General features: G+C 35.9%; 1 protein-coding gene across 2 annotated transcripts in view; it reads right to left on the bottom strand.

The window, feature by feature from the left end:
• ATRNL1 (attractin like 1) overlaps positions 1-20,589 on the bottom strand; it is a 546,562-nt gene that overhangs the window by 315,774 nt on the left and 210,199 nt on the right. For both annotated transcript variants that reach the window (XM_066238474.1, XM_066238473.1), the window contains exon 26: positions 13,748-13,826. In XM_066238474.1, coding sequence (XP_066094571.1) covers positions 13,748-13,826 — 79 coding nt within the window. The remainder of the gene's footprint in view (positions 1-13,747; positions 13,827-20,589) is intronic.

Below are 20,589 nucleotides of genomic sequence, written 5' to 3'. Positions count from 1 at the left end.
GGTTACTTGGTCTGCTGAAGGCCCGCGGTCAAGGCACATATGAGAAAGTAATAAATGAACAACTAAGGTGTTGCAATGCACTACGAAAAACTAGTGATTGATGCTTCTCATCTCTCCATTCCTGTCTGTCTGTCTCTGTCTATCCCTCTCTCTGACTCTCTGTCTCTGTAAAAAAAAAAAATACACACACACACACACACACATATATAAAACATTCTCATGTATTACAATCCATTCATTTCCTACCGCTCATGTTCATGGTTGCGGGTGGCGGGAGCCAATCACAGCTGTCTTCTGGGACAACACTAAATTTTTATTGGATAATGCATAATGTACACAGGTCGTTGCATGGCTCTCACAGAATTACATTTTAAAATATGTGGTGTTCATGGCTCTCTGAGCCAAAAAGGTTCCCGACCCCTGCCTTAGTGTATCTTACAAGTTTGTCCTTTTCATGTGTATCTTGACATGAAATAGGATAGGTAGCATACAATAGTATTATTTCCAAATACAGTATATATTTAAAAATGCAGTTCTCTAAGTATTTGGCAGTTTCACTTGTTTCAATTGATTGATAAAATAGCCTATCGTTGTCCAAAGAGGTTATAATTGAGCTCCTCAGACACTCAGTTCAGACTCCCCAAATATTCATAATAGTCTCAATAGTATCATTTAGCAACACAATTGTTCTAAGCTAATAGTGTATTTTAATTAGATTTTGCATTTCAAAGTATTTTCTATACAGAAAACAATTTTATGCAACTTATTCAATACCCAAAGATAAAAGAATAGCCAAAGGTATATGCAAATTACTAATTATCTAAAGGAAGCTAAACTGATTTACTGCTTGATTCATATCAGCTCATGTGCTAGGCAAACAACTATTCTGAAAGTAATAAATTGTCTACATTTATTTGAGGGTTTTTTTTTTAATATTAACTGATAGAATACAAAACCAGCTTCTAAGAATAGTGTATTTTTCTCATTTTGATTAGGAAACTGTGAACCTTATATAGAATTGTTGAAACAATTATATATGGTTTTTAAATGTCAGAGATAATGTTTCACAATAAGAAACCCTACTAGAGTCCACAATGTCAGTATCTGAGGATGTATAGAGAGAAATAATGAGTTAATATTTTTAATCAGGCACCTTAAAAGAAATGCACTAAGTACAATATCACTAACCTGCATTTTATTTTTTAAAATTATTTATTTTTAAGTGCGAGGCAGGGAGGCAGAAACAGACTCCCACATGCGCCCCCACTGGGACTCACCTGGAAAGCCCCCCACCAGGCAATACTCTGCCCATCTGGGGTGTTGCTCCGTTGCTAGGCAACTGAGCTATTCCAGTGCCTGAGGCTAAGCCAATGGAGCCATCCTCACCGCCTGGGTTCAACTTTGCTCAAACCACTTGAGCCATGGATGAGGGGAAGATAGAAAGAGAGAGAGAGAGGAGAGAGAGAAAGAGAAGGGGTGAGGAGTGGAGATGCAGATGGTTGCCTCTTTCATGTGTCCTGACTGGAATTGAACCCAGGACTTCCACACACCAGTTTGACACTCCACTGCTGAGCCAATTGGCCAGGACTAACTTGTATTTTATTAATGTTAATATTATTCCACAGTAATAACTTGGCATTTTTAAGAAAAATACACTTTTATACTAGTAGAAAATTTTGATAAAAAAAACAATAATTAAAAATAAAGACAATCAAAAGGAATACGGAGTGAAATAAGTAAATCAGAAAAAACTAAGAATTGCATGATTCCATTCATAGGTGGGACATAAAAACGAGACTAAGAGACATGGACAAGAGTGTGGTGGTTGGAGGGGGAGGGGGAGGGGAGGAGGGGCACAAAGAAAACCAGACAGAAGGTGACAGAGGACAATCTGACTTTGGGTGATGGGTATGCAACATAACTGAATGACAAGATAACCTGGAGATGTTTTCTTTGAACATATGTACCCTGATTTATTGATGTCACCTCATTAAAATTAATAAAAATTTATTTTTAAAAAGGAACATTTCCAATATAAATGACAACTTCTGAATTTTTAATTATAATCTTATATATTTTATTCTAAAATACTAACCATATGTAGATTTTAAACTTGGATGTTACTATACTTTAAATCATTAGCAGTTGGACAGATTGTATTTTAAAATCATTATAAGTCAATTTCCTAGGCAAGGAATTAAGAGTCAAGGTTAAGTAATTATCTATTGCTCTAAATGCACTACGTGGAAGACCAGTCACTGAGTGACGTGAGTCTGTAACATACTTTTACACAACATTATGGTACAGATTTATAATTACATGATGGAATGACTGTATAATTATACCGTCTTTCTACAGCAACATAAAAACTAGCTTTTTATATATAGTGACTTTTTCAATTTAAATGAAGAAAAGAGAAGCAGAAGCCTAATTATATTACTATTTTCCACTTATTCATCAGAGTTCAAATATTTTTAAATATAGCCTAAAACAGTTTGCCAATATTTGAATTTAGCTCTCTAAGATTATAATTTATCTTACTGTGCCTTAAATTTCTTACTCAAATCCTTAGTAATTTTCCCTATATGATTATTATAAACTGAAGTAACAGCCATGAATTTAAGAGGCTCTACCCTGGAGTTGGTTTTAAAAATTACTTCTCAGAATTACATAGTTAGCATGACATCCTGGAATTCTTACAAAAACCTCTTTGAAAGAACATTCTTAGTGCATGACTCCCACTATAAAAATAAACAATGAAGAGAAAATATATAAAACAAATGATCAAAATGTGACATACTATGAAAATATTAATTTATGTATTTGGTTCCTCATTAATAAATAGAAAATACTATTTTTAAGATAGTAACCAGTTATACTTACCTGACAGAGACACCAGTGTGGTGACTGCCAGGAGGGGGAGGTAGAGGAGGGTGTAAGGGAGATAAACGTTGATGGACAAAGTCTTGACTGGCGGGGGGTGAACACACAATACTGTGTACAGAGACGTGTTGTAGAATTAGGCACCTGAAACCTGTATATTTATGCTAACTAGTGTCACCCTAATAAATTCAATTAAAAATGGTTTACCCTTTTAAACTTCTATTTTTTTAATACTGACCCACATATGTGATTGTAAATGGTAGTTACCTCAGACTTCAAAGATAAGATGTAATATACTTGACTTGCTATACTCTATTAAGACTCCATTTGTATTACAAACCATCAAAACTAAAAAATTGTTAAAATGTGTAATTTTTCTGTTTTTAAGCTTAGTCAACTATATGGTTACCTCATCTAAATGATTCAGTATCTATAGAGCACAGTACAAGAATTAGTTCTGACTGAAGCACTGAACGTAAGTCCCCCCACATCAAAGGACACGAATGTAAGGCATATACATATATTATTATACAAAGGCCCCATGGAAGTAAATATCCTAAGAGTTAGCTACACTCGGTGTTTTCATTCTCTCCTCCTATTCATTCTCTCTCTCTCTCTCTTTAACGACTATATTGAGATATTCACATATAATACAATTCATCTGTATAAAGCGTAAGTTCAATGGTATTTAATGTATTCACAGAGCTGTGCAACAATCACCAAATCTAATTTTAGAATATTTCTGACACACCAAAAAGAAACTCTAACCATGCAATGACTCGTCATCTGGTCCCTCACTCCTAACCCTCAGCCACCCACAGACCAAGACAACCACGAATTTCCTGTTTTGTCATCATTGAGTTGTCTAATGTTGTCAAGGTTCATCCATTGTTTAGCTTGTCTCGGCATTCCATTCATTTTTAGCACAGAATAATAGTTCATTTACAAACATGTCACATTTTATTTACTTATTTATCCATTCATCTGTTGATGGACACGTTCCCACTTTTTGTCTGTTCCCAATAATGTTGCTGTAATCAATAGTGTACAAGCTTTTGTGTGAAACTATGCTTCATTTCTCTTCCATGTATATACCTAGGAGCTGTGTTACAAGAAAACTAGCCTCTTGGCCTGACCTGTGGTGGCACAGTGGATAAAGCGTCGACCTGGAAATGCTGAGGTTGCCGGTTCGAAACCTTGGGCTTGCCTGGTCAAGGCACATATGGGAGTTGATGCTTCCTGCTCCTCCCCCTTCTCTCTTTCTGTCTCTCTCTCTCTCTCTTGTCTCTCTCTCTCTCTCCTTTCTAAAATGAATAAATAAAAATTAAAATTTAAAAAATTAAAAAAAAAAGAAAACTAGCCTCTTGAGGAATTGAGAGATTGTGTTTACAACAAGGCTGCACAATTTTACACACTCAGTAATAATGTATAAGAAATTAAATTTCTCCATATCATCACTGGATTTATTATTATCATTTATTACTGTTGATAACTGGTGATACTTATTAGTGAATACTGATGACTAGTGCTGATAATTACTAGTGAACAGTAACATGCATTATTATTGATCATAATCATCCTAATGGGTATAAAGTGGTATTTGAATATATTTTATTTCTATTTCCCTGATGCTTAAAGTTGCTGGGCATCTTTCCATGTGATAAATGACCATTTATATGTCTTATATTGAGAAATGCTTATTAATAATCTTTTTTCTTTTCAATTGTCATTTCTTTTTATTATTGAGTTGTAAGAGTTTATATATTTATATCTGAGTCTCTTATCAGAGATGATTTGCAAACATTTTCTCATTCTTTACATTGTCTTTTCACTTTCTCAATGTTCTTTAATGTACATATTTTTAAATTTTTTATGAATTCTAATTTATTAATTTTTCCCTTTTGTTGCTTTCTGTGTCATATTGTAGAAGACTTTGCAAGATCACGAAAATTTATTCCTGTGTTTTCTTCTACGGATTTTTATATTTTACCTTTTACGTGCAGGTATATTGATCCTCATTGGTTTAATTTTTATAGGCAGTGTAAGGTATGGATCCAACTTCATTCTTTTACATGTGGCTATCCTGTTGCCCAGAATCATTAGTTGAAAGAGTAATTTTCCCTATATAAGTGTCTTTGCACCCTTGGAAAATGTAAGAATTTATTTCTAGACTCTTCAATTCTACTCTCTAGATCTATATGTTTATTCTTATGCCAGTAGCAAACCAAATTGATTAAGCTTTGTAGCAAGCTGAATTCAGGAAGTGAGTCTTCCAACTTTGTTCTTTTTCAAGATGGTTTTGGATATTCAGAGTCCTTTGAATTTTGTTTAATAAATTTTATGATCTACTCATTAATCTCAACAATGAATCCAGCTAGTGTGTGTAAAGAGATCCCATTGGATCTATAGGTCAGTTTGAGAAGTGCTGCCTGCCACCTTGGTGAAGGAAGAAAGTCTCAGATCTGAGCTGCTTTTACCTGGAGTAGAACCTCTGTGATGCAGAACTGGGCAGGGTTGGGAAGGAGACTGAGAAATGCTGGACATACTGAGTTGAGAGGAAACAGGAAGAGAGCAGATCGTCGCTCAAATACTAAAGACTTGCTTTTTTTTAAACTGAGATTTGGTTTATTTTCTTGAACGATTGTTTGTTTATTGGTTATATACACTTAGAACAGATTCCAGAGATTTAAAACGGATGTTTGTTTTTAAAATGATTTTCACCAGTTATGGCTACTAGTCACTTAAGATTGCAGGTATATAGAGCTCCTCTGCTGCCATTCTGGAAGTCGTCTCCTCCCAATCTCTCTCAATTGAGCTCTTGAAACCATTAGTCCATTAACATTGATCTTGTCAGAGTCACCAATTTCATCCAAGAGGTTAAATACAATGGCCACATTTCAGTTATAATTTTACTTCAACCATCTGCAGCCTTTAAGACAGCTGAATACTCTACCCTCTTTTATATGGTATGTCCTCAGCTTCCAGGAGTCTACATTCACATAGGTTTTCTCCAAGTTCATAGTTTTCTTTGCTGATTATTTTCCTATGACTTCTTGCAATAGACTGGAAGGTTTAAATAAGAGGCATTTATTTTTCACAGTTCTGGAGAGTGGAAAGTCCAAGATTGCGGTGCTGGCAGATCTGGTTCTTGGAAAGGGCCATCTTCCTGGCTTTCAGACAGCCACCATCTGTCTATGTGCTCACATGACCTCTTCTTTGTATACTAGCAGAGACAAAGCATTCTTATGTCTTCTCTAGTTGTAAGGGCATTAATCCTATTATATTGGCATACATTTCATGTAAACCTAAATACTTCCCAAATGCCTCCTCTAAAATACCATCACATTGAGGCTCAGGGCCAACCTAAGAATTTGGGAGCAGACACAAATAGTTCAAAACATTAAGTTTAATGCCTCAACCTTAATCCTCCTCTCTTGGCAATATCATCCAGATATCATTCATGGCTTATATTTCATCTATATACTGAGACTCCCAAATATATCTCTCCTGATGAGATCTGTTTCCTCAGGGCACAGCCAATTCTTGCCTCTTTGACTTGTCTAATTGGATGTCTAACAGATGGTTCAAATTTACCATATAAAAACTGAACTCCTATATCAACCAATTTTACTTGCAATCAACTCCATTTCAGATGATGCCAACTTTATCTTTACCGTTGCTCAAGTAAAAGTCATGCTTAAAGTCATGCTTGGTTTAATTTGTTCCCATACCTCCCCATCCACCTCATCCTGTTATTATTTTTAAAAGATCCATAAACTACTCACTTCTTGTCATATGCACGGCCATCTATTTATCTGAGCCATCATCTTCCACCAAGAATGGTAGTAACTTCCTTACTAGTTTCCCTGTGTTCATAGTTACCTATTTATAGTATATTATCAACACAGCATCAGATTTTTTTGCTTAAAATCAGATCTTTACTCAAATCATTTAATTCCTCTTTTGAGAACTTTCCAATGATTTTCCATCTAAGAGTAGAAGCCAAAGCAGAGTTTCAATGCCAATGGTGCATATTACAATCGATTGTGGGCTTTAAAAATAAACACATGAAGCTGAGACTCAATTCTGACTGATAGGTCTGGTGGGGCTAGAACAGTGAAGGGGAACTCAAGGATATATAAATAGATCTTTTAAGATCCATAGATGATTCTAAGATCCTACTGGATTGAGAACCACCATGTCAAAGTCAATATGAAGGAGAAGAATCATAGGCATAGAGGAGTTGCTCTTACTAATATTAATGCATAGTAAAATGCTAATAATTTTTATGCTACATATCAACAACAGTAACAGCTAACCTTTGTTGAAGTCTGGCAAGTAAAAGGCAATGAGTGAGCATGTGTTAACTTATTTGGTAGTAAAAACTTTATCAAGCAAGTCCTACCATATTTTATTGATTATAAGACACATTTGTTTTCACATTTTAATATCCCTAAGATCTGATGTGTCTCAACAATCGATGAAATTGTACAACCACTGTTGGCCAGATGGCAGTTACGACATGGTTGTTATTGCCTGCACAGAACCAAACTTGATTATTCTAGTCAATGATACTATGTAAAGCAAAGCAAACATGTTTATCTGAATCAAAAGTGAATTATGAAAAGTTGGACTATGAATGTGAATAAGTTTTAGTAGTAATATCTTAACCAATGTATTTTGCTTCAACTTTCCTTTCAGTGCATATATGTGAATGATATAATAAAATCTGTGTCTAAGAAATTCTCTAGTTCTTTCAGTGAGTATAAAAGAAATATTCCTAGTGGTAAAAGAGTAGTGTGCCATTATCTAACTGGTATTGCCTGTTCTTTCTGTTACATCAAATAATGATCGACTGGTTTACAACAGTAGATGAAATATATGAGAATTTATGGTTAACCACATTACATTTATTGAGACTATTCTTGACTATTAAACTATATAGATAAATAGCCAGATCTAAATGAAAGATAATGACATATAAAAAATAAAAATTATGCAAATTTTCCATACAGTAAATATAGTAAAAACAGGTCTATAAGTTTTCTCTCGTTTTTTAGAAGTTATTCTGCAGATAGGTATGCAAGAGTTCACATTTCCCTCCGTTACTAATAACAACTTCCAGAACCTTTGAAATGTATTATATCTCTCCATATCCATGAGACCACAGCAAGGTAAGCTGAGCTGTTCTTTCAGGAACTATATGTATGTAGGTGTGCGCATGTGTAGTGTATCTTACTGAAAATGTTTTAAAGTTATACGCTGCTTAAAACTGGAGTTCCTGTCGTTTTCTTGATATTCACAGTATTGATCTATCTTTCTGGAATATTGCAAGAGATTAATACAACTTTATTTCACTGAACAAAATGAAAGTGTTACATCTACAATAAGATATTTGGGAGCAAGTTTACGAGCAAGAATCAGTTAACTTTCACATCTTCTGCTCCTGTACATATTTGCCTTCTCAATTCAAGTTATTTTAAAGTAGATGTATGCTCATTTTTTAAAACTCTGATAATAAAAATAGGCATGCTGAACATCTGTAGTCTTTAGTCCTGCAGGATAAAGTTGGGGGAAAAATTAAAGCAATGATAATCTTTATATTTTTCAATTCAATAGGAGACAGTTAGAAGCAAAAATAAGTAACAGTAGGGCCATTAACTGCAGACAGTTATCTATGTGAGCGCATTGTTTAATAATGGTTTAAAAAACTTCATGCTTTTCCAACAAAACAACATGTTTTGTGGAAAGCTTTATCTAGATATTAAAATGTGTAAACATTATGTAAAATGAGATTCTAAAAGTACTTAGAAGTTCTATAAGAAATTTCATACAGTGCCTAATAATTAATTTTAATTTCTCCAACCAAAATTACATTTCTCGTTACTCTCTTCACTCTGCCCACTCACCTCTCTCTCCACAAGCTGGGTCTAAGGAGGTAGAGTAACTCACTTTATAAAACATTGACTTGCATTAATGATATTTAGATGGGACCCAATTACCACAAATACAGCATCTCAGAGGATATTTCATTATTAATCCATGACATGTTGTTCTGAGTAAAGGAAAACTTATTATTTCTATATGTGCCCATAAAACAGATACAGAAGGAAAGAATTAATACATATGTCCTAGAAAATGTTACCTGTAGTTTATATTTGTAGTTTTTGTTTACTAATTTTAACTCTAACTCCGGGTTTATAATGCTAAATTCCAATCAAGGCTTTATGAAATGCGCAGAAGAGTTATAACACCTATTCGAAACTCCAATTTCAGTTTAAAAATGAAGATTATAAGGCATGACAATATTTTAAGAGTCTCCTTTTAATGTTTACTTGCTCCTAACAAATGTTTTTGTAACGTAATAACTATAAATATTTACCTAAAATTGAGCATGCCATTAAAACTTAATGTTTTCATACATCTGTAATAAGCACAAGCTATAAAAATAAACTCATCTTTCTAATGTACTACAATATTTCCACTGGTCAATATCCACTTATTGTTTCCATTAATTAGCATACATTTCATATTTTTAGAGTTATCACAGAAATGAGTTTAAAACTCCTATATGAAGAGGTAATATTAAAATTGAAGTCCTTTGTAGTTTTAGATTTTCTTTTTCTTTTTCTTTTCTTTTTTTTTTACAGAGACAGAGAGAGGGATAGATAGGGACAGACAGACAGGAACGGAGAGAGATGAGAAGCATCAATCATTAGTTTTTTTGTTGTGACACCTTAGCTCAGAAGTCGAGAACCTTTTTGGCTGAGAAAACCATGAACACCATATATTTTAAAATGTAATTCCATGAGAGCCATACAACGACCCATGTAGGTACGCATTATCCAATAAAAATTTGGTGTTGTCCCGGAGGACAGCTATGACTGGCTCCAGCCACCCGCAACCATGAACAAGAGTGGTAGGAAATGAATAGATTGTAATACATAAGAATATTTTATATTTTAACGTTATTTTTTTATTAAAGATTTGTCTGCGAGCCAGATGCAGCCATCAAAAGAGCCACATCTGGCTCGCAACCACTGCCTTAGTTGTTCACTGATTGCTTTCTTATATGTGCCTTGACCGTGGGGCTACAGCAGACTGAGTAACCCCTTGCTCAAGCCAGTGACCTTGGGTCCAAGCTGGTGAGCTTTTGCTCAAACCAGATAAGCCCACGCTCAAGCTGGCAACCTCAGGGTCTTGAACCTGGGTCCTCTGCACCTCAGTCTGATGCTCCATCCACTGTACCACACAGCCTGGTCAGGCATTTTTTGTGTTTTTGTAGAGACCCTGAATTCTCGGGGGTGTTATTCAGAAGGGATAACATTAATAATAGTTTTCTAATATCCAAATTATGCCACAGAAAAATTATGTGTGAGTTTCTGAGAAGCCAAAGGTTCAAACAGATTTTTTTTAAGAAGCAATATGCTGGCTGAATTAACACAATATATTTAAAATTTTCCAAAGATTATTTTCATTTGAAAACTGTCCTTATACTTAGAAAAGCAAGTAATACAGTTCCTGTAACAAAATTACATAAATACTAAGAAGAAAAGCCCTTTACATAATTTTCCTTTACTGTCACAGATAAACTGTCATTTTACTAATCACAAGGGTCCTCTGAGATTTACAATAGTTTGTGTTCACATTTTGCAGAAAGTAACAGCCACATTAAAAACAAAATGAAGACCCTGGCCAGTTTGCTCAGTGGTAGAGCGTCGGCCTGGTGTGCAGGAGTCCCGGGTTTGATTCCCGGCCAGGGCACACAGGAGAAGCACCCATCTGCTTCTCCACCCCTCCCCCTCTCCTTCCTCTCTGTCTCTCTCTTCCCCTTCCACAGCCAAGGCTCCATTGGAGCAGAGTTGGCCCGGGCGCTGAGGATGGCTCTACAGCCTCTGCCTCAGGTGCTAGAATGGCTCTGGTTGCAACAGAGCGACACCCCAGATGGGCAGAGCATCGCCCCCTGGTGGGCATGCTGGGTGGATCCCGGTCGGGTGCATGCGGGAGTCTGTCTGACTGCCTCCCCGTTTCCAACTTCAGAAAAATACAAAAAAAAAACAAAAAACCAAAATGAAAACAAAAACAAAACTGGGACCTTCTCCTTTGGGGAATATTAGAGTTACTCTACTAATTAAAACAAAATAAAAGAAAAAACAGATAAAAACACTTTTTAACTTCCATTCACATAAAGTCTATAATTGGGATTATCATATAAGCTACAACCAGAGTAGTTTGAAGTCACCGGGCCTCTAAGACCAAGATGACAATCTTTTAATTATATAAAAATGATTATCTAATCATAGTCTCTAATAGTCATGTAAATAATGTCTTTTTTTGTGTGCATCACCATATAAATGATTTCCAAGACATTTAGAATTTTGTACTCAAAGGATTTAATGAGATTAAATTTGGCGAAACTCCTCACAATATTTTTTTTACATATCATATTGTAACATGGCATGACTTCTCTCAATAAGACAGATTTTTACAGATTTTGTATTTCAGTATAGGTAGCAATGAAATGCAAACATTATTATGATACTCTTTAACAAAACCACCTCGAGTTCAGTGGAAGACGGGCGCTGCACTGGGAGAATATCACGAGGACATAGTACCATTTAGAAGCACAGGTTGGCGCGGGCCCAGTGGCTTCTAATCTAGTTCTCCCTTGTTCTCTCCATGTGCAACACATACTTGGAGCGATTTGGACTTTTAATCAAAAGATAAATTCATATTTTTATTTTTAAATTAAAGTAATACCAGCTTCCCAGAGTTCCTGGTAGTAGGCAATATGATATAATATGAACCAAAAGCAATTTGTCATTCTTGAGAAGTTTGAGTTTTATAGGTAAATGAACTTTCACATTAGTTCTCTCAAATATTCAATACTGTTTCTAAACTTGACAAACATTGCTAGAGTTCTAGGAAGCTCCAACTGGGAATTAATTACATAGTGCGATCCTTTCTCTTTCGAGAAAAAAAAAATTCAATTAGATCATTTACCCACATTGAAAAGCCACTTAATGTCAGAGTGGTACACTGATTTTTTCACAATGGCACAGTTACACAGTTGTATTTTATAAATGTTAGAAGTTAGATATTTAAACATTGCTAATCATAACAAAGTGGGAATGCAGGATCCCTAATTGAAACTGACTTCTTTTCTAATGATTAGGGACATTAATGTCACTTACCTTATTCCATAACAGAAGGCCTTCATAAACACTCTCTGCCTACCAATTGTTTTTCCCTCCCTGTATTGATAATTTCACTTTAAAAGATTATCTAACGTGTATTCCTGCTGGTTATCTCCATACAGAATACTATTTCTTGGAAAATACTTATATATTTATGTTTAATAAGCTCCTTTTCAACTAGATTACTTTTTACCATAGGATCATAACCAATCAAGTCTCACTTATGCAGCACGAGCCATATATAGAAATTAGAGAGGTAGAGAACATTGGATGAAGAATGATTGGGGGGGGGGTGTAAGGTGGGGGGGTCAAGTTTATAAATATATTATAGGTAGGCATTGAGCTATGACAGATGTTAAAAAATAAAATAATAAGAGAAACTCATAAGTTCCATAGCTTAGAATACTCTGGATTGCTTTTAAATACCTTTAAATATGGTCACTTAGCATGTAGAAATAAGAATGTAAGTAATTATAGTAGTGCTTTATATTGTTGCACAAAACTATACAAAAAAGAGGTATATATACTAGGAGGCACAACAGCAGAACTAGTATTAATACTGCTATAATACAATAATACAAATGTTAAAACAGAAACTTACTTTTCTATTTAAGATTTAGAATAAGTTTACTACATAGTTATGCTCCTTAGATTACTATACATATTTGTTTCTTTAAATTAACTAAAAAATACAAAGTTAAAAATTGTATTAACCCAATTTATTTATACCACCAGTTGTTCAGGAAGAGTATTATGTTTTTTATCAATTTTAGGATTACACAAAACACACATAATGACTTCTTATAGAAAAATGTATCAAATGGAGATGCACTTCAAACATACTTGCCTTATCAGATAATCAGGAAATGGAAAAGAGTTGATTTTCAAAACATACACACACACACACACACACACACACACAAATCTTAAGCAATAAAAAACAAAAATAAGTATTTGTCATTCAGAATTCTCTTTGAAATCAAAACGGAGACATTCATTAAAATAAATTATGGTTTTTCAGTATAACTAATTACCTAAACAAGAGTATAGATTATTTTATCAACAGAATGTTTGTATTCACTATAAATTCTGACACTAAGAAAACATTTCACAACTAACCAATGCTTCTACACATATGGACTTAAAATAACAGTGGTAAAGCTTTTTCTGAATCTTAAATAATACTAATTCATTCAATCTTAATAAAATTGATTTGAAAATCTATATTTGAAATGAGCATGTTCATTAAGCAACAGAGATCTATCTGTTTGCTTGAATCTTTAAACAACAAAAGATTAAATTCCCTGGCCAGCTGGCTTAGTTGTAGAGCATTGGCCCAGCTTGCGAATATCCCAGAGGAAACAACCATCTGCTTCTCCATTCCTCCCCCTCTTCCTTCTCCCTCTCTCTCTCTCTCTTTCCCTCCTGTAGCCATGGCTCAACTGATTCTAGTGCATTGGCCCCGGCACTAAGGATGGTTCTGTGGAGCCTCTGTCTCAGGCACTAAAAATAGCTCAGTTGCGAGCATAGCCCCGATGGGAAGAGCATCGGCCCCAGAGGAGGGCTCCCGGGTGGATCCTGGTCAGGGCACATGCAGGTGTCTGTCTATCTCACTTCCTCTCACTTGGAAAAGAAGGGAAAAAATGATTAGATACTCTTACTGCTACCTCTCTCCGACGAGAAGCCCAGCAGGTCTGTTTGATCTTCCATACCACAGCAGCCACCAGTAGTAAGGATAAAAAACAACTGGAAAATAAAATACAAGTCATCTTTTCTTAAAATATTTAATAAATGTCATAAAAGAATATTCAGAGATTTTAAACATACACAGGGTAGGGCAATAGTAGGTGTGAGTGTGGAGTACATGAAACACAAAGTCTATTCTTGTTTTACTTATTATATTATTTTCCAACAAACACCTGCAAACCTACCTTTGCCTCACCCTGTTATCTATAGAAGTAAGCCCTTTGCCTTAGTAAATAATTTAAGCAAAAAAGAATAAATTAATGTTGAAAATGTTCTTAAGTAAAAGCAAAGTATACAGTTGGAAAAATTATTTATATTCCATGCTATACATGATAGTCTATCTTTAAGATTTTCTTTGTCAATAGAAATGTAAGTTTATAATTCTACTGGTCTTATTAAGCAACAGAAATCTACTTAGAATCATTGAGTTATATTGGCAATTTTATAAATTCAAATATCACATGTTCATATAGTTCATCTTTATTAGCAACTATTTTAGATATGAGAATATTTCAGTGGTTCTCAACTAAAGATGATTTTATCCCCTTGTCCATCCCCAGAGGACGCCTGTCAATCTCTGTAGACATTTTTGATTGTCACAACTGTTAGGGGTGCAACTTGTATCTAGTGAGTAGAGTCAGCGATAGATGCTTCTAAACTTCCCACAATACACAGGACTGCCCCCAACAATGAAGAATCACCTAGTCCGCGATGTCAGTAGTGCTCAGTAGTGTCAGTAGTGCTCACGTTTAGAAACCCTGGTATATATGCTAATGTTTAAAAAAAGAAACAATTCAACTTAATGTGTATACATGTGGTCTATACATATTAGGTCAATATGTAATAAGGTATGATATATAGGATACTCCATGGGCAGTAATTTAAGACTAACAAATCTCTAAATAACAGATTTATGTGAATCTGATTAATCAAGCCCAACCCTGTATTAATGTTTATTTTCTCTTCTTTGGCTCTGTGGTTAAAGATAAAGCTCTGCAGGGGGGAAAAAAACAACCAAAAACCAGAAGTGAACAGACCTGAGTCACCACCAGTGATGGTCATGGGTCACTATAAAAATCCCGGGCTTCATCCTTAATTGATACTTCTTGTGTTCTTCAACTGATTAACTAATAAGCAGTGCAGTTTTTGACATGTTCACACTTGTCAAATTCTTAGTAATTTTTTCTCCTTGCCTCACTGAACGAAATCTTAGACTACCCTTCAATGAGGATGACAATGACAATTTTCGCACCTCTCCACTGAGTGCTGAACACATTCCAGATACTGTGCTAGGTCATTTTCACTGATCATTGAATTTAGTTTCATAAGAACACTTCAGATAGCATATATTACTCTAATTTTAGGAAAGAAGGATCCAGTGCTCAATGTTTAAAGTAAATTGCTTACAGTCACACAGACTATAAGCAAGTGGTCGTGTCAAAACTCAAACCCAGCTTTATAAGCCTCAAACTCTTTACTCCCGATCTATCAGGAGCTGTGAGCTTACTCACCATCGCACAACAATATTTTCATACCCATTCTCTAATTCTTTCTCCATGGTCAAAGGAAGTGGATTAAAACGGAAAAAAAAAAGCCTGTAGCCCTAACCTTCCCAACCATTGAGGTACCTTTTTTATTTTCTATATAATTACCTCTTTCCCTAACTTTTATAAACTTTCTATTTCATCTTAAGTTACCCAAAGTGTTCAAGTTGCACATCACCTAAAAAATAAAATTATACCTCTGCTCTATTGATCCTATAGCTTCCTCTATTTTGCTGACCACATGGTCAATGTAACTACCTCTATGTCAATTTCCTCATAATCTAGTTTTCTTTAACTCCTTGGAATCGGGCATCTGACTTATATGCTAATAAAAATGTTAATATTATTAATGGTTAGTGTTTGTATCATATTCAACACTTTACAGGACACTATCCTCACCATGACTTTCCAGTAATTAAGCACACTGGGCTTTTCTCAATCCACTGACTTCCACTTCTCCATTGACAATACCAACCACTCATTCTTTGAAACTCCTCCTGAATACCTTCCTTTGTTGGTTTGCCTTCATCCTTCCTGATACGTTCCAGGGTCAGTGAAGGTGAGGTGCATTCTGATTCCCTCTTCTAAATCATGGACAGTCCCGATAACTCAGCTCACAACAGCCATGCTGTCATCTTCTCTTGCCGTCAGAGTGAGGGCTCAGTTATTTCCATGGCTTCAACTATGACCTCCCTTGGAATGGTTTTCAAATCTGGATCATTAGAGAAACCTGCCTCCCAGAACAGAAGTTCTCAGCCCAGTTCTGATAGTGATCCGGCCCGTCACTAAATACTCGGGGCTGAGAAGCTGCCTTACAAGTCAAAGCAGTCTATTTTTTTAGCTCATTCAAACTATAAAAATAGTCTTCAATTAAATTGTCTTTATCCATCAGTGCTGCTTCTGGTTTCTGGGTTACACTGAGTCAGTTAATTCCTTCCTCCATGTGCTAAAATTTCTTTATTTACTGGAAGAAGCCTGCATGATGTTCCTTCTACTCCAGTCATTCTCATTAGGAGAGCGCTGCCCTCCAGGGGGCATTAGGTTGGGCCTGGAGACATTTCTGGTTGTTACCACGTGGTAGGTGTCTAGTGGGTGGGATGCAGCTAAATATCCTACAATACACAGGCTAGCAACATCTCCCCACAAAGATCTTTCCAGATCAACATGCTAATAGTGCTGAGAAACCCTGTTCTAGTCTGAACTAGTACCAGTGCTTACCCTCCCTCGTTATACCCACGATGACACTGTAACTGTTATAATATGGTACTGAGAACTGATACTTAGATACAGTCCAAGAATCTATTTATTGGAAATTCAGCCTTACCACTATATCTTAAGAATTTTAATATTATAGATATAAATTTTATAGATACAAATTTTAACAAACTGAACTCCTGAACAATGTTTTTAAGAAAATAAGCAACTGACATATATTCAGTAATATCTACCGAGCACTATGGTGTGTTGCATGCATTATTTCTTTACCATAATCACACATGATATACCATGGATTCTGGTAAGTGATCATTTAAAAGATGAGAAACCTAACTCATGGAGAGTTGAAGTAAAATGCCTAACTTAAAAAGTATTTAGCTGCAAATTCTACCCTATCTTCCAACTTCTTAGTCTCACCATTATTTACCAGCTAAAAGGTAAAAGCACATTTAATTTTATCACCCCTCGCCCTGGCCGGTTGGCTCAGCGGTAGAGCGTCGGCCTAGCGTGCGGAGGACCCGGGTTCGATTCCCGGCCAGGGCACATAGGAGAAGCGCCCATTTGCTTCTCCAACCCTCCGCCGCGCCTTCCTCTCTGTCTCTCTCTTCCCCTCCCGCAGCCAAGGCTCCATTGGAGCAAAGATGGCCCAGGCGCTGGGGATGGCTCTGTGGCCTCTGCCCCAGGCGCTAGAGTGGCTCTGGTCACAACATGGCGACGCCCAGGAGGGTCGCAACATGGCGACGCCCAGGATGGGCAGAGCATCGCCCCCTGGTGGGCAGAGCCTCGCCCCTGGTGGGCGTGCCGGGTGGATCCCGGTCGGGCGCATGCGGGAGTCTGTCTGACTGTCTCTCCCTGTTTCCAGCTTCAGAAAAATGCAAAAAAAAAAAAAAAAAAAATTTTATCACCCCTCATACTCAATCAGACACAAAATTTTGTCAGCTGATTCTTTCAGAATATCTTCAGCAGTAGATAATCATACATAGACCAAAATTCACTTGTATAAAATAATTAAATACCAATTAAATAAAAATATATATTTTCATTTGATAATCTATAATTCATGATATTTCTCAGTTAAGAAAGAGTTACATGATAAAGATTCAACCGAAGATGAAGACGTGATGAATTTCTCCATGAGAAACTTAAAGTCTTTCTGATCTAAATTTGATGACTCAAGTGAAGAGCGCCACTTTTATAATGATGCCAAAATTCAGAATAAAAATGTTCAGTGTCCCTAATTTCAACTTCTGCACAAGTGGAGCTATGTGCCTTTGGCGTCTGCAGCAAATGCTCTCCATGCTAATTCACATCAGATTAGAGTTCATGATGATATAATAAATAAATTAGAAGGTAAACTCAATAAATAAAGTTTAAGAAAATATTCTAATAAAATTCTAATAATCTCCAAAAACTATTAAAAGCTCATGAACTACTTCTTAGTTCCTGGCAAGTAGCTGTCATTAAACTTTTTCTAAATGAGTGGAATTGATTCTTTAATTGATTTGAATATCTTATAAATTTTCTGACAGGGAATGTCTTATTTGTCATTTATTAGCCTTAGATCAAGGTAGTACTTTATAAATGTTCTTGATTTGTTATTCATTATATTGCAAATAGAAGTTACGGTTCTTTATAAATATCTACATTTAAAACAAAAAAACAGTTTATTAAGAGCACCTGCTTCATAAAAAAAAGCAAGCAAGCAAACAAACAAAATCACTTGGCAAATATATCCAGTAGAGTAGAAAAGTTACACTCATCCTTTGGCGACTAACAAAAAAAATCCCAGTCTCTACTGATAATCGCAGGAGCTTGAACAATGACAGAATTGCCACCAATCTGAATTCCATGAAGAAGCAGAGCCCTGTCCCTTCCACGGGTTCCTTTCTGTCAACTAGACTTCACAAGTGAGAAAAAAAAAGAACCTTTATTGCATAAAATAACTGATATTTATGGATCATTCTGTCCCAGTTAGCTTTTCTCTAGTATATTTCTTAGGTCAAAGGTCTTAAGGGCAATGTCAAACGTTAGCACCCGATAATCTGGTATTGAGGTAAGTTTATCAGAGAAAAATGTTTCATCACTTTCTTCAGATCCTTTTCTATTATATATGGAATGCAATAGTTTTTTATAGCTCCTTGGTAGAGATATAGGAACAGGGGGATAACTGGGCTTTCCTTTTTTAAAAAAAATGCTGTATCACGTATCAAAAGATCTGGAAGGTTCATCATCCTGCAGTAAGATCCTTTAAAGGAAAGAAAATTCAAAAAGGAAAAGGAAACGTGAAAATGCAAGTAAATGAGCTACAGGGATTAAAAAAAAGAAAGGCATAGGAACTTAGGGAGAGCTATTTCAATAATTTGATTTTAACCTTCATAAAATGGCCACTATGGAACGGATTCTTAAAATGATAAAAAAAAAAACGTGGAATTCATTAGATATTCTCATTGAAGAAAAATTAAAGAGAATTCAATAAGTGAGGCACAGCGTGGTTATATTGTAAAGCGGCCTTCCAGTGACAGGGAAATGCCCTCTGGTGGTAATCTAGTTGGCCAAATGCAATAGGAGCGAACACTCACTATTTTATAGCAGCTTGAGGTTCATTGATCATAAAAGTCAAGTCTTAAATACATATGTTAAGAGACAATTTGGGGATATTAATCTTTTATTTCAACTAAAAATAGTACAAACTGGGGAACAGTATTGAACACATATTATTTTTTAAAATACATATATTCTTTTAAAAAGTAATTTATTTCCTAATAACTGCTGTTCTAGAAAATATTTTTCCAATGTTTTAAAAATACCTTCCCAATACTTGAAGGCTTCTTTAACTAAGTAAAATGTTAAAATAATAATAATAATGATAATTCAGTAACTTAGAAAAAAGCCCAGTATGTTGTAAAAACAAATTTACTTATTTCAGTTACCAGTATGACAAAGAAAAAAACTGCCACTGCCTCATGGGTAAAACTGAGGAAACAATACGTTCACAGCACGTATTGGTACAAACTTTTTCAAGGGTTATTAAGCAAGAATCAACTATACCTTAGGATGCACTAGCAGTTGAAACTATTTCAGGTGCAAGAAACAGAAAACGTAATACAAAATGATACAAACAATATTGGGACCAAATGGTCTTGATAGTCTGCTATGACTGAATTGTACTGGCCCAATTTGTATGTTGAAGCCCTAACTGCCAATGTGACTCTATCTGTAGCCATGGAATTTAGGAGGTAATTAAGGTTAAATGAGGTCATACGAGTGGGGCCCTGATCTATAGGAATAAAGTTCTTATACGAAGTGACAGCTGAGAGCCAGAGAGCTCCCTGCCTCTCCTTCCCTCTCTGAGCACACACACTTAGGAAAGAAAGGTCGCATGAGCACAGAGTGAGAAAGAGGCCGGCCACCCACAAGCCTGAAAGAGCGCCAGCATCTGACAGCAACCATGCAGGCGCCCTGGTCTTACTTAGACTTACTCACCAGCCTCCAGAATTGAGAGGAAATACATTTCTATTGTTTCCATTGTTTAATCCACCAGTCTTTGGTACTTCGTTATGGCAGCATGAGCAGATTAAGACAGATTACGGTACCAGGGAGCGGGTGCCGCTGTAACAACCTCAGACTACAGGAGCAGCTTTGGACCTGGGGGTGGGGGAGAGGCAGGAGGAAGTCTGGGCGCAGGCTGGAGAAAACCTAGATTGATGTGAAGAGGTGCTGGAGAGAAACATGGGCTTAAAAGGTGATTCTGGTGAGAGATCAGAAAGAAAAAGGAGAACCGTTTTCTTAGAGAATACATAACAAATTGTGAGCAGAATGTTGATACACATATTAAAGCTGGAGGTCATTCTGGTGAGGTCTGAGATGGAAGTGCTGGACGGGTTACTGGAAACCAGAGGAAAGCAATTCCTGTTATAAAATGGCAAAGAAACTGGCTGAGCTTGACCAGGAGGTGATGCAGTGGATAGAGCATCAGACTAGGATGTGGAGGACCCAGGTGTGAA

The sequence above is a fragment of the Saccopteryx bilineata genome, chromosome 7 (assembly GCF_036850765.1).
Source record: "Saccopteryx bilineata isolate mSacBil1 chromosome 7, mSacBil1_pri_phased_curated, whole genome shotgun sequence".
Taxonomy (NCBI): domain Eukaryota; kingdom Metazoa; phylum Chordata; class Mammalia; order Chiroptera; family Emballonuridae; genus Saccopteryx; species Saccopteryx bilineata.
The sequence above is the reverse complement of the archived record's forward strand: the minus strand, read 5'-3'. Positions and strand labels throughout refer to the sequence as shown.